Consider the following 15,157-nt stretch of genomic DNA (forward strand, 5'->3'; position numbering starts at 1 on the left):
GCCTGGATAGCTCAGTCGGTAGAGCATCAGACTTTTAATCTGAGGGTCCAGGGTTCAAGTCCCTGTTCAGGCGGTAAATCTCATTATCTTCCAGCAAAAGCTAATTTTACCATGAATTGATTAACGTGTTGAAAAACTTACCATTTAGTGGTCAATTGTACGGAATATTGTACTGTGCAATCTACTAATAAAAGTCTCAATCGATCAAAACCCATATCCTCAAAGACTGCAATGAAGTACAATGAGGAGAGGGTTAAAATTCACGCAAAACTGTCAGAAACTGGAAACAAGGACATTTCACTGAAAAGCATATTAAGCTGGGAACATCAAGCAAATAAAGACCACTGGAGAGCAGCTGTATGGCTAAGACGTGTCCAGTCTGCCGGAAATTAAAAAGAAGAAGAACATAAGTAAGAACGTTATGACAACAGACACTCGCTGGCCTACCTTACAATTATCAATCAAATCGTGAAAGCACTCCATCACTATGGCAGGCATCTGTCGCTTCATCCTGGACAATATTCATGACACATTTGTGCTTTGTTTTAAACATGTGCTATTTGGATTTACACTGTATGACAAATTTTACCTTTGCAACCTCATTATACAATTGGCTAAGTTCTATATTCATAAATGTAAGTTTCTCAATACCCGACCTGTTTTTTGTGCCTTTAAAAAAGAATTAGAACTGTACATTAAAACACTCACTACCTCTAACAACCAAAAAGCTGTGAAAACTATGATGCTGTGTTACAAATTTTAATTATTTACTGAATTTGTGTGAGCCTATGGCTTTGCACTTTGTTATATATATATATATATATATATATATATATATATATATATATATATATATATATATATATATATATATATATATATATATATATATATATATATATATATATATATATTTTTTTTTTTTTTTTTATTTTATTTTATTTTAATTTATTTTATTTTTTGTATTTTTTTTGCATTCTTTTATTGAGTTTACAACCCCCTGGCGCTGTTTTTGTACGGTTTTTGTACTTATTTTGATTATTATTATTTCTCAATTGTTTGTAAATGTTGCAGTTTATAAATAAAGGTTTATAAAATAAGAAATAAAAAAATTAAAAAATTATCAATCAAATCTTGGAGAATGATTAAGAGTACAAAAGCCCTTGAATTGGTATCTTTGTTAAAAACATTTAAAGGGATTTAGGTAGCCCTTTTTTTCCCTATTTTTTCCCCCTATTTTTTATTATCTGTAATTGCTTATGTTTTCTTTATTTGATATTGAAAGGGCCTTGACTTTTGTGTGATTTATAAATGTATGTTTGTTGTTCAATAATTTAAAAAAAATAAATAAATAAAAATCGCTGGCTTCGAGCCTCGTATTGGTAATGAGCCGGACGTGACGTCAGGTGAATGCAACCTGTAACGACAAAAGAAAACAAAATGGTCATGAAAACCTACCACATTCTACAAGACATAAAAAAGACTACCATCAAAGACACATTAATAAGTAATGAGCAATATTTTTCCCCGTTTCTTTTGTTTGTTCTTTCTTAACGAGAGTGTTTTTTTAATATCTCGTTTAATGTTTGAGAACTAGAACGGAAATAGTGTATTTATTTTGAAAATGTACAATAGACATGTTTACTTTACTATATCGTTTGTACTTGTTTCTCTCGCGAGATCTGACAACACTGCGCGTGAACTAAACAGGACGAAGAACAAGCAAAATGGCGTTCGACGGGGAAGACGTTATTGTGGTTATTACAGTACTGTGTTGTTATTCAGCACGTACATGTACACATTTGTCTCGTGTAATAGAGTAAATATCGTTATTAATTGTTTGTATCCAGATACATTAGTCTGAGTGCACGTTAACTTGAAGATATCCGTGCTAGCATAGCTTACTAGTTAGCTTAGCTTGTTAGCTGCTAACAAAGAGAGGCGGAAGTGATCAAAACACATCGCTAAGCAGAGATCAAGTGTGAGTGTAAAGTGTTGTGATTGTGTGAAAATGTGCGAAAGAACGATAGCAGAGTACGAAGAGGAACTTTGTCCAACAAAAGAGGAGAAGGAGCGACAACATCAACTACTGGACGTTGTTTTCAAGAAACATCGAGTTGTGTTACACAGAACAGGTTTGTTTACTTCTTACTCTCACATGTTTACTTACGTCATATTTATTTATTCACTTATTTTTTCTATATAGATTGTCGATTGGAAGGCGAATTGTCTTGTGAGAATGATGCAGTGTTTTGGTTTTATTTTGACCCAGCCACCAAAATCACAAAAAAGTGAAGATAAAAATGTAATATGTTGAAAAAACATAGTATGACAGTTTGAAGTAGTTTTGGAATTAGTTTTTTTTAATTGACATCATATGTAAAAAAAAATGTTGCTCAAAAAGGTTCATTATGTTAAGATCAAGATGAGTTTATTTCGGGCAGCACGGTGAAAGAGTGGTTAGAGCATCTGCCTCACAATACGAAAGGTCTGGGTTCGATCTTGCGCTCGGGATCTTTCTGTGTGGAGTTTGCATGTTCTCCCCGTGACTGCGTGGGTTCCCTCCGGGTACTCCGGCTTCCTCCCACCTCCAAAGACATGCACCTGGGGATAGGTTGATTGGCAACACTAAATGGTCCCTAGTGTGTGAATGTTGTCTGTCTATCTGTGTTGGCCCTGTGATGAGGTGGAGACTTGTTCAGGGTGTACCCCGCCTTCCGCCCGAATGCAGCTGAGATAGGCTCCAGTGACCCCCCGCGACCCCGAAAGGGACAAGCGTTAGAAAATGGATGAGTTTATTTCAAAGGGGACAATGCAATTTCATAAAACACATGACTACACATGGTTAAAAAAGCCAGAATTAGCCAGAAGGCTAGTTTTCATCTGTAGTCCCCTGGCCATGATGTAAAAAAGGCGGTACAATTACAAGTTAAAAGAAAAGAAAGAGAGAGAAAAATACATATACGATATGATAAAAAATAAAATACAACATCACAACATAACATTACTTAGCATCAAAGCAGGCTCATCTTTTAGTGCTGGCAGCTGCAGGCGTTGATAAGCCACATTTTAAATTTTTGTGTGAAGGTATTGTAAGTGGTGACCAGTTTAACCTCCTCAGGTACTGAGTTCCACACATTTGCGCTCCTTACTGACCAGGCCGACTTACTGAAAGTGTTCTGTATATGAATAAGAATGTCTTCTTATTCATATACTTCTTGGGATCTCATGTACATAGTGTATACACCCCCCCCCCCCACCCCCCCCATTTTTTGTATATATCAGTGTTTCCCATAAACTGCCAAGATACCTGTGGCGTTGGGGGCGTGGCTATGGGCGTGGTCACCATGACATCATCGAGTAATTTGCATAATTTACTACAATGATATGATTTTCTCTAAAAAGGCTCAAAAAATGTATACTTACTAATAAATAATAACAGTTTTGTTTTAAACGTCCATCCATCCATCCATTTTACAAGATAATTACAACACTTTATGTACATATTTATATACAGATTTGAACAATAAGTTATTCACTGAAGTATATTTATTAATTGTGGTTCTTACAAAAAATATATCTTATAAAATATAAAAGCTAAAATGTCTCTTAAAGCTCTGCCCCTTTAATTAGGGCATACTAAATAATTTAACTTTAGCCTACTACTGCAACCATATTATTTACCAGCAACATAAAGTGAAACAGAGGCAGAGGTGTCCTGCGACAGTCAGTAACAAATAAACAGAAAACAGTAGTGGTCAAATACAAATAAGGCAACAAGAGAAGTATCCTACACTTCTCTTTTGTAAAGTAAATCTGAACAGCCTATATGGGCATCTACATCAACTATATGATTTGCCTGAAAAGCTGGACAGGACAAAAAAAAAAACAATTATTAAAAAAAATACTTTTTAAATTTTTTTTTATTTTTTTTATTTTTTATTTGTGGCGGACGTAATTCTTTCGTGGCGGGCCGCCACAAATAAATTAATGTGTGGGAAACACTGTATATAGTTTTTCAAATCACCTGACATGTATACTGTGTATATGTACAACATTTATTTAAAAAAAATTAGGTAATTTTTTATATACATGTTACAGGTTATGTATATTTTATTAGTGAATGTATCAAATGTGATGAATATTTAATGGACCACAATGGAAACAAGCCTTTTGGCTTTTTGTGCCATCCATTTGCCTTTTTAAAGCATCACATGGATTCAATTCTTTAAGATGTCAATAAACTTCTCAATCAATCAATCAAACCATATATCAGATGGAATTTGCACCTAAAAAAGTAAATAAATAAAAAATTCCATCGAACATACCGAAAATATTGTCTGATTACAAGAACATTTGAAAAGTATATGTAATTTATGGTTGGGTGTCGGACTATGCCATTACAAGGTTAATGTTAGAAGTATGAAGGCTTTTCAAGTTGCTCCCCATTTTGACAAAAGGAACTTTTTCCTGTGTTATTGATTGTTTAGCTAGACACTTTTAACACAGCACACAAAAGAACACAAATAATCTCATTGTGTTAACAGCGTCAGTCAAAAACTATTTCTCTTCTTCCTTAATCTTGATTTACTTATTTACCCAACAGACATCCAGCAGCCCTCCCACATTAAAGAGGAAGAGGAGGAAGTGTGGCTCACTCAGGAGGAAGAGCGTCTTCTAGGGCAGGAGGAGGCTGATCTCACCAAGTTTCCACTGACTGTTGTCTCTGTGAAGACTGAAGAGCATGAAGACAAACCACCTGAGTCCTCACAGCTTCTTCACAGTCCAAGTAAGCACAACATCCACATATAATTTTATTCTCAGGGCATTCAGTCCATCACAACTGGACTGTTCACTTTGTCTTAGAAGACGTTTGGCCTCTCATCCAAGTAGACTTAATCCGTTCATGCTCATAGACTTCAAGTCTTAAATCTGATCATTTGAATTTAAGGCCTTAGAATGTCTTAAAGGCCTACTGAAATGAATTTTTTTATTTAAACGGGGATAGCAGATCTATTCTATGTGTCCTACTTGATCATTTCGCGATATTGCCATATTTTTGCTGAAAGGATTTAGTATAGAACAACGACGATAAAGATTGCAACTTTTGGTATCTGATAAAAAAAAGGCTTGCACCTACCGGAAGTAGCGTGACGTAGTCAGTTGAACATATACGCAAAGTTCCCTATTGTTTACAATGATGGCCGCATGAAGTGAGAGAGATTCGGACCGAGAAAGCGACAATTTCCCCATTAATTTGAGCGAGGATGAAAGATTTGTGGATGAGTAAAGTGCAAGTGAAGGACTAGTGGGGAGTTGAAGCTATTCAGATAGGGAAGATGCTGTGAGAGCCGGGGGTGACCTGATATTCAGCTGGGAATGACTACAACAGTAAATAAACACAAGACATATATATACTCTATTAGCCACAACACAACCAGGCTTATATTTAATATGCCACAAATTAATCCTGCATAAAAACACCTGCGTGTTTGTTATGCTAGCTCCTAGCTCCTCTGCTAGCTCCTAGCTCCATAGAACACGCCAATACAATTCAAACACCTGATCAACACACACAATCACTCAGCCCAAAAGACCGTTTACCTAACCCAAGGTTCATAAAGCTTATATATTTTTAAAAAGTTACGTACGTGACGCGCACATACGGTCAAGTTATCGAATGTTTAGCAGCCAAGGCTGCATACTCACGGTACCTGATATTCAGCTGGGAATGACTACAACAGTAAATAAACACAAGACATATATATACTCTATTAGCCACAACACAACCAGGCTTATATTTAATATGCCACAAATTAATCCTGCATAATAACACCTGCGTGTTTGTTATGCTAGCTCCTAGCTCCTCTGCTAGCTCCTAGCTCCATAGAACACGCCAATACAATTCAAACACCTGATCAACACACACAATCACTCAGCCCAAAAGACCGTTCACCTAACCCAAGGTTCATAAAGCTTATATATTTTTTAAAAGTTACGTACGTGACGCGCACGTACGGTACGGTACGTGTTATGCTAGCTCCTAGCTCCTCTGCTAGCTCCTAGCTCCATAGAACACGCCAATACAATTCAAACACATGATCAACACACACAATCACTCAGCCCAAAAGACCGTTCACCTAACCCAAGGTTCATAAAGCTTATATATTTTAAAAAAGTTACGTACATACGCAAAAAAAAGCCAAAGCTGCATACTCACAGTAGCACGTCTGCGTCTTTGTCATCCAAATCAAAGTAATCCTGGTAAGAGTCTGTGTTGTCCCAGTTCTCTACAGGCGTCTGTGTATCCAAATCAAAAGTCCTCCTGGTTAGAGTCTCTGTTATCCGAGTTCTTCCATCTTGACTGCATCTTTCGGGAATGTAAACAAAGAAGCGCCGGCTGTGTACTGTTGTGGCTGACTACGTTCGAAAAATACGTCCATTTCGCACCGACAACTTTCTTCTTTGCTTGCTCGGCTTCCTTCTCCATAATGCAATGAACATGATTGAAACAGATTCACGAACACAGATGTCCAGAATACTGTGGAATTATGAAATGAAAACAGAGCTTTTTCGTATCGGCTTCAATGTGGAAGGCATACCCGTGTTCGCCGGGCTACGTCACACGCATACGTCATCCTCAGAGGCGTTTCGAACCGGAAGTTTAGCGGCAAATTTAAAATGTCACTTTATAAGTTAACCCGGCCGTATTGGCATGTGTTATAATGTTAAGATTTCATCATTGATATATAAACTATCAGACTGCGTGGTCGGTAGTAGTGGCTTTCAGTAGGCCTTTAAATTCTATTAAAATATCTTCCTTGGAAGGACTCAAAAATTCTATAGACAATAATTTAATATAAAACAAATTCATAAACTAATTAGCTGTGCAGCCCGATTAGAATTTCTTCAGCATAAGTGGGCGGTGCTGTGTATGTTACAGTAGAGTTTAGCTAGAGGTGGATATTACGAAATCCCACAGCAAAGCAGAGTTGTTTGTGTCAGATGGTAAGTGCAAGTTCAACCATTTGTGGCTGTAGAACAAATCATTTTATGCGTGATTGAAGCCAGTGAACAGAAACCTAGAACATTTTTTTCACCAACGTCACAACTCAAGCCGTCGTGGAGGACAGCGTTTATAAACATTGGGGTGAAAAAGTGGAAAATCCTGGACAAGTCTGTGTCAAATAATGCAAAAACACCTGCACAACTGTACTCAGTGGCCTAGTGGTTAGAGTGTCCGCCCTGAGATCGGTAGGTTGTGAGTTCAAACCCAGGCCGAGTCATACCAAAGACTATAAAAATGGGAGCCATTACCTCCCTGCTTGGCACTCAGCATCAAGGGTTGGAATTGGGGGTTAAATCACCAAAAATGATTCCAGGGCGCGGCACCGCTGCTGCTCACTGCTCCCCTCACCTCCCAGGGGGTGAACAAGGGGATGGGTCAAATGCAGAGGACAAATTTCACCACACCTAGTGTGTGTGTGACAATCATTGGTACTTTAACTTTATACTTGGCATCGTTATTGTCGATATTTGTATCCATCTGCCCACCTTTTGTTTACATTTATGAGCTCTAGCTTGCGGTTAAATTAGAAGTGGCTTTGCACTGTGGAGGAATGTTAGCCGCTAGTGAGGACGCTACAGTGTGTTGAGGATGCACTCGTTGGCTTTTCGCTGTCAAATTTGCTGACGCAAAAGAATGTGTGACTACAATAATAAAGGCTCTATACTTGGCCAAATTTATATCATTTATATTGTGCAACTGTAATGAGATGTTTACTACACTGCAAAACTGAAATCTAAGTAAGGGTGATATTTGCTTATTTTATGTCTGACAAGATAATTTTTCTCACTAAGCAGATTTTATGTTAGAGTGTTTTACTTGTTTTAAGTGTTTTGGTCCTAAATGATCTCAGTAAGATATTACAGCTTGTTGCTGAGATTTGATGACCTATATTGAGTAAAACATGCTTGAAACTAGAATAGAAACTGTTGCAAAGCTGTGTCATCAACACTCACAAGTATAAAACTACTTTTTTAAAGTCATCATTTCTTATTTCAAGCATGAACAAAAAAATCATGACTTTGACACAATTGTGTCTCATATTAAAACAGATGACAGCCAAATGGACTTTGCTGTTTTATTTTCAATGAAACAAGAGAAAATACGTACTCATATAGTAGTACAGTTGTTACGAGTGAGAATATACTTATTTTGGGGTTCATTGAGGTAAGCTAATTTGACTTGTTTTGGAAAGTCTTGACAAGCCAAATGTTCTTGTTCTATTGGCAGATAATTTTGCTTAGTTCAAATAAAATACCCCTCATTTTTGTATTTTTTATTCTTGTTTTTGAACACTGACTTTTTGCAGTGTAGTGAAATCCTAATATTTCATAAAGTAAACACACATTTATCTGTGGTGTAATGACTGATAGTTGTCAGGCTTGCCCCTGACAGTTTGGTTGTGTTTTAGTTTTTCCTCTGAGTTGGTTGTATTTCCTGTCAGTGCTCTTGTTTTGGTTCTGTTTCCTGTTTGTTTCTCTGAGTGCTGTCCCCTCAGCTGTGGCTGATTGGCACGGGGCCACACCTGGTGCCAATCAGCCAGCTGCTATTTATACCGGCCCTGCCCCCCAGTCACTGCTGGATTATTGTAGTGTCTACCTGTCAATGTCACTACTACCTGTCACTATACTTCGTTGTAGCTCTGTCTACTTTTGTTCACTCCGCTCTAGTCATAGTGCCTTCGTGTCACAGTAAGTGTTTTTGTTTCTTGTCCACAGTTAGCCTTTGTGCTATTTTAGTTCATAGCCTAGTTTGTTCTCCGCCTTGTGCGCGCCTTTTGTTTATTTTTGGTTATAGAGTTTAATTCAATCATGTTTCCTTGCACAATGCCTGCCGCCTTCTCTGCATCTTGGGGTTCGTCACCAACAAACTCTGACAATAGTAGTGCACTTGCAGCAGTATGACTAATAAAAAGCCGTCATTCTCTTATATTATTTCTATTATTCCAATAATTGAATATCAAATACTCAGACTGTCATGGACCCACTAGCTGGGGAAGTTAGCGCTCCAGTCAGATGAACACACTCAATGACTCCACCGTGACGTTTTGGTGAATTTACAGAGGGATTTGTGAAACTGTAACAATATAAAAAGAATGCCGTTGTAAGTTAATAACACTGAAACACACTTGTGAAGGTGTTAGCATATTAGCTCATGCTAACAACGCTAGCTTAATTACATTGCGATAGCACGTACAAATATGTATACAAACACTCCTACAGACAACAAACATGGGTTAAGTGAGTAGGAATTGTTTTATCTATATTGTTACACTTACAAACGGTGCTTGGAGCGATGAATAAAGAAACCATACGAGAAGAAAAGCTATCGATGACTAGGGGTGAAAATAAAATGTGTCGCTGTGGAAGTCGCTTCCTCGCAGCTCCACTGTAGACACGGCACAACAGCCAAGCGTGCAGGTTTAACAAAGTTTTTAATGTTTTTAACAAGACTTTCAAAAATGTCTTTCGGCATGTCGTGACGTTGCCGTCACTCCCAATCCTCTCTCCCCCTCTGCTACCCGGCTGCTTGCTGTTAAAGACAACAGATGATTAGATTAACACGTACCACCTGTGAAATCTAATCACCTGCCAGCTGTGTCTCGCCGTCCCACACATGCCCCGCCCCTAGCTGATAATGCTCCACCCTCGACACCATTGCCAGAGGCGGTGACCTTTGCTCCTGCAAGAGCGCTGACCCATTTCCCTCCACAGTCGCCAACAAATAAATTTGTCGACATAGTCGTGACGTCATCACTCGTGTTTTTCCTGTGGGACGCGAGTCAGCACCACCACTCGCATCAACATTGATGGTGTAAACATGTAAAGAGTGGAAATATTTTCCCCTATTCTTGTTAAAAATATGAGTAGATCTTGTTTTTATGACCCTATATCTGTGATACGGGGGCATTTAAAGCGTAGGAATGTTGGACATCTGTAGGATGCGGTTTCAATTCCAGACATGTGGATTTCCACATTTTTAAACATTCATTTTTGCGTCAAAATGTCACTTTGTGGTTTTTTTTTTAATGAAACGTTGACGGTTGTGTAGTTTGCTGCTATTCATACTTTGATGATTACAATCCGAACACTGTTAGTATTTATTAGTCGCCAGCGAGAAGGTACATTTTTGACGTGACGAATGTCAAAAAACAGAGGTCAAAACACAGGAAGTATAATAGCTGAGGAGGCGTGGCTACAGGATAGAGTTGCCAAATGGGAAACATTTTCTGAGTTCTTTGCATGCCTTCCATCCATTTTCTACCGCTTGTCCTTTTCGGGGTAGCGGGGGGTGCTGCAGCCTATCTCAGCTGCATTCGGGCGGAAGGCAGGGTACACCCTGGACAAGTCGCCACCTCATCGCAGGGCCAGCACAGATAGACAGACAACATTCACACTCTAGGGACCGTTTAGTGTTGCCAATCAGCCTATCCCCAGGTGCATGTCTTTGGAGGTGGGAGGAAGCCGGAGTACCCGGAGGGAACCCACGCAGTCACGGGGAGAACATGCAAACTCCACACAGAAATATCCAGAGCCCGGGATTGAACTCAGGTCCTTCGTATTGTGAGGCACATGCACTAACCCCTGTGCCAAAATGTAACCAGATATTAACAGTAAATCAACAATTAGATAAATAATAGTTTTGAGAAAATTAATGCAAATGGCAATGATGTAATATGTTACATCATTTCCTTTTTTTTAAATCAATTTATCTGTTGAATAATATATTGCAATAAACATTTAATGCCGTATTGCCCATACTTGTGGAAAAAAAAAGTCCCCCACACGGTTTGGTCTTATTTACTTGGGCAAGTTCATACCTTAACTTGTTTTTCTATAGTACTAAACGTACTGAATGTGTCATGTGACTGAGCAAAGCTGGACAATTCTGAAGCATGTGTTTGTTTTTTTGTGTCGTGCAGACGTCTGTGAAAAAAATGTTCTTCCCGAGCAGCAGGAGTGGAGATTTAGGATGGAGCAGGAGGAGCCACAACCCCCCCACATTAAAGAGGAAAAGGAGGCGCCACAGAATCTGCACCTTAAAAAGGAAGAGGAGGACCCACTGAGCCCCCAAATTAAAGAGGAAGAGGAGGAACACAGCATCAGTCAGGAGGTAGAGCAGCTTGAATGGTTGGAGGAGTTCCCAGTGACTGGTGTCCCTGTGAAGAGTGAAGATGATGAGGTCAAAGGTGAAAGTGAGGAGAAGAGAGAGGCGGAGCCTCCAAGCAGCAGCTCAACTCAACACATGACAACAGAAGCTGATGGAGACCACTGTGGAGGATCACAAGCAGACAAGCTCTTAGCTCCACTATCAGATAGTGAGGACACAACGTCACACTCTCCTGACACTGATGATGAAGACTCTAAAGATGATAAGACATGTCACACTGACAACACACACTTCACATGTTCTCACTGCGACAAAACTTTTAGTCATCGCTATCGGAAAGTACACATGAGAACACACACCGGGGAAAAACCTTTTATTTGCTCAGGATGTGGGAAATGTTTTTCAAGAAAAAACGGGTTGAAAGAACACATGCAAATCCACACTGGAGAAAAACCTTTTTCCTGCTCAGTATGTGGTAAAAGTTTTGTGTTAAGTCAAAATTTGAAAGTACACATGAGAATACACACTGGAGAGAAGCCCTTTTCCTGTTCAATCTGTGGCAAAAGTTTTACACAAAGTCAATGTTTGAAAAGACACAAAAGATTACACACTGGAGAACATGATGATGAAGACTCTAAAGATGACAAGACATGTCACACTGACAACACACACTTTCCATGTTCTCACTGTGACAAAACGTTTAATTACCGCTGTGATCTGAAAGTACACATGAGAATACACACTGGAGAAAACGCTTTTTCCTGCTCAGAATGTGGTAAAGGTTTTGTACAAACACAGCATTTAAAAGTACACATGAGAATGCACACTGGAGAAAAACCTTTTCTCTGTTCAGTCTGTGGTAAAGGTTTTGTACAAAGTCAAAATTTGAAAGTACACATGAAAACGCACACTGGAGAAAAACCTTTTATTTGTTCCGTCTGCACTAAAGGTTTTTTACAAAGTCACGATTTGAAAACACACATGAGAACACACACCGGAGAAAAACCATTCCCATGCTCAGTTTGCAATAAAACATTCCCTCAAAAGTACCATTTGGAAAGACACGCCAGAGTACATACCGGAGAAAAACCTTTTATCTGTTCAATCTGTTGCAAAGGTTTTGCACACAAGAAGAATTTAAAAGTGCACATGCGAACGCACACTGGTGAGAAATCATGTTTCTGTTCAAGCTGCAACAAAAGCTTCTGTGACCAAGCGACACTTGGACGACACATGCGAATACACACCGGAGAGAAAGTGTTTAGTTGCAGTGTGTGTGGTGAACGATTCTCTTATAAGTACCAGTGTAAGAAACACAAGTGTGCTGGTGAGAACAGCAGCAGCAAATTGAAGATGCAGTTGTCAGAATAATTGTATCTAAGTTATCACAAAACTTTGTGTTGCCATGAGTTCCCGGCGAGAGGACAAAAGCCGTCTTTGATCTTACCAAGCAAAAGGCTTGTAAAACTCCACTGTGTAGGATGGGAAGCGACATGAAGGTGTCGGTTTCTTTGATCTATTGTAATCCACAGGAAGATCTTGTCTTGACCCGAGATCTACAAAGTGGAGAGGAAGCAGGAACTGACGCAAGCTCCAGGCATCTTTTCTTTGAACTGTTTTGTGACCAAAGGTCGACGGCTGTTTACGACCCCCTCTCCCCTTAGAAACAGCTGTTGCCATGTAATCAGGGAAAGTCCAAATAAAAGAGGAGGCGTGCAACCTTTTGCCAGAGCGTTGTGGAAGCCCAGACGTTTCTCCTCAATGAGCTAAATTGAATTCTGTCTCTGTTTGATTCCTTGCTTCTTGTCTGTTTAATAGATGTCATCTGTGTTTGAACCTGACAGGAGGATTTGAAATAAACTGTCAAGACTTTGATTCGTTTGGATGTCTAAAAACATCAGCACATATAACATGTGACGTCATTGTTGTGTGTGTAACCAGAACTTTGTTCATATGCTTTTACCAATAAAGGGGCTGTGTGGAACATTTACACGGATTTCAAGATGGCGCCCACTTTCCAATGTACTTTTACAGAGAACATCCCGCCCTGTTGTAGCTTCCGGTATGTAATGACGTCTGTACGTAACACGCATGCGCATTAGCTTAGGTGTTAAATGTATATTCTATCATAACAGCAAGACTGCAAATTGTTCGTTGCTTCTCTTGGATGGCTGTTGTACGTGTGCACGCGCTCCCTGCGCGTACGTGTTGACGAGACCAGGTTAGTGACCGCCGTCAACGCCAATCATTTTATTCGGGCCGGTTACATTAACTTTGCATTTGTGAAAAACATATAGCCAAATGTGTTTTGTTGAACCAATAATGTTAACACAAGCTTATTTGTTACTGTAAGGAAGTTGCAAACAACACCTTTCAATAGGTTGTTTTGTAAATATGGTTTTATTCGGTCAAGTACATGCATTAACATACATTGTGTACTTTTATTTAAAAGTTAAAGATTTAACTGAAAAGGTGAGAGTATACAGTAAAAAACATGCTACATATAATCAGCATTTTATGTGCATACAGATATTCATTATTCTCTTTTATACTTATTCATAGTAGTGTTTTTATATAGGTGTTTGGAATAATGAAGAAATACATACTTTTATTTTCTAATTGTAAATGATTCCATAGATTAATTCCCTTATATCAGTGGTCCCCAACCTTTTTGTAACTGCGGACCGGTCAACGCTTCAAAAAAGTGGATGGGGGTTTATGGTATTTTTTTATTTTTTTTATTTTTATTTTTTTGTTATAAAAAAATACAATCATGTGTGCTTACAGACTGTATCCCGGCTGACTGTATTGATCAATATTGATATATAATGTAGGAACCAGAAATATTAATAACAAAAAGAAACAACCCTTTTGTGCGAATGAGTGTAAATGGGGGAGGGAGTTTTTTTGGGTTGGTGCATTAATTTTAAGTGTATCTTGTGTTTTTTATGTTGATTTAATTTTTAGAAAAAAAAAAAAAAAAATATATTTTTTTAAATTTATTGTGCGGCCCGGTACCAATCGATCCACGGACCGGTACCGGGCCGCGGCCCAATGGTTGGGGACCACTGCTTTATATGATATACATATTTGTTTTACATGTGTTCATACCTTTGCTTTTGAGTACACATAAATCCCTCTTAGTTCATATTTACTGGTTCACATCTGAAACATCTTCTGGAGCACTTCTGGAAGCATGTTATTATTTACTTTATATATCATTTGAGCGGTGGCACTGTGTGCCTCACAGTGAAAAGGTCCTGGGTTCGATCCCCTGGCTCGAGGTCTTTCTGTGTGGAGTTTGCATGTTGTCCCTGTGACTGTTCCACCCACCTCCAAAGACATGCACCTGGGGATAGGTTGATTGGCAACACTAAGTGGTCCCTAGTGTGTGAATGTGAGTGTGAATGTTGTCTGTCTATCTGTGTTGGCCCTGCAATGAGGTGGAGACTTGTCCAGGGTGTACCCCGCCTTCCGCCCGAGTGCAGCTGGGATAGGCTCCAGCACCCACCGCGACCCCGAAGGGAATAAGCGGTAGAAAATGGATGGATGGATATATATATATATATATATATATATATATATATATATATATATATATATATATATATATATATATATATATATATATATATATATATATATATATATATACATATATACATACACTACCGTTCAAAAGTTTGGGGTCACATTGAAATGTCCTTATTTTTGAAGGAAAAGCACTGTACTTTTCAATGAAGATAACTTTAAACTAGTCTTAACTTTAAAGAAATACACTCTATACATTGCTAATGTGGTAAATGACTATTCTAGCTGCAAATGTCTGGTTTTTGGTGCAATATCTACATAGGTGTATAGAGGCCCATTTCCAGCAAATATCACTCCAGTGTTCTAATGGTACAATGTGTTTGCTCATTGGCTCAGAAGGCTAATTGATGATTAGAAAACCCTTGTGCAATCATGTTCACACATCTGAAA

At 38.6% G+C, this 15,157-nt stretch overlaps 1 protein-coding gene and 1 non-coding gene across 3 annotated transcripts; both read left to right on the forward strand.

Moving 5' to 3' along the window:
- trnak-uuu (transfer RNA lysine (anticodon UUU)) lies at nt 1-73 on the forward strand. Its single transcript has one exon. It is a non-coding gene; the product is annotated as a tRNA-Lys (tRNA).
- A 1,661-nt stretch (nt 74-1,734) lies between these two features.
- LOC133640608 (gastrula zinc finger protein XlCGF57.1-like) lies at nt 1,735-12,955 on the forward strand. Of its 2 annotated transcripts, XM_062034124.1 has the most exons (3): nt 1,735-2,135; nt 4,607-4,789; nt 10,989-12,955. In XM_062034124.1, exons 1-3 carry the CDS (start codon nt 2,012-2,014, stop codon nt 12,545-12,547), a joined length of 1,866 nt encoding a protein of 621 aa, XP_061890108.1. In that variant the 5' UTR covers nt 1,735-2,011; the 3' UTR covers nt 12,548-12,955. The 2 variants fall into 2 exon arrangements, with proteins under 2 accessions (XP_061890108.1, XP_061890109.1); XM_062034125.1 differs by lacking the exon at nt 1,735-2,135 and having other exon boundaries at nt 4,610-4,789; nt 11,021-12,955.
- Nucleotides 12,956-15,157: the final 2,202 nt, after the last annotated feature.

This window comes from Entelurus aequoreus, linkage group LG23 (genome assembly GCF_033978785.1).
Source record: "Entelurus aequoreus isolate RoL-2023_Sb linkage group LG23, RoL_Eaeq_v1.1, whole genome shotgun sequence".
NCBI classification, from domain to species: Eukaryota; Metazoa; Chordata; class Actinopteri; order Syngnathiformes; family Syngnathidae; genus Entelurus; species Entelurus aequoreus.

Coding starts and splice junctions, on each gene's coding strand:
- LOC133640608 (XM_062034124.1), top strand. CDS start 2,012: ATGTGCGAAAGAACGATAGCAGAGTACGAAGAGGAACTTTGTCCAACA. Junction 2,136..4,606: donor AGTTGTGTTACACAGAACAG/GTTTGTTTACTT, acceptor TTTACCCAACAG/ACATCCAGCAGCCCTCCCAC. Junction 4,790..10,988: donor ACAGCTTCTTCACAGTCCAA/GTAAGCACAACA, acceptor TGTGTCGTGCAG/ACGTCTGTGAAAAAAATGTT.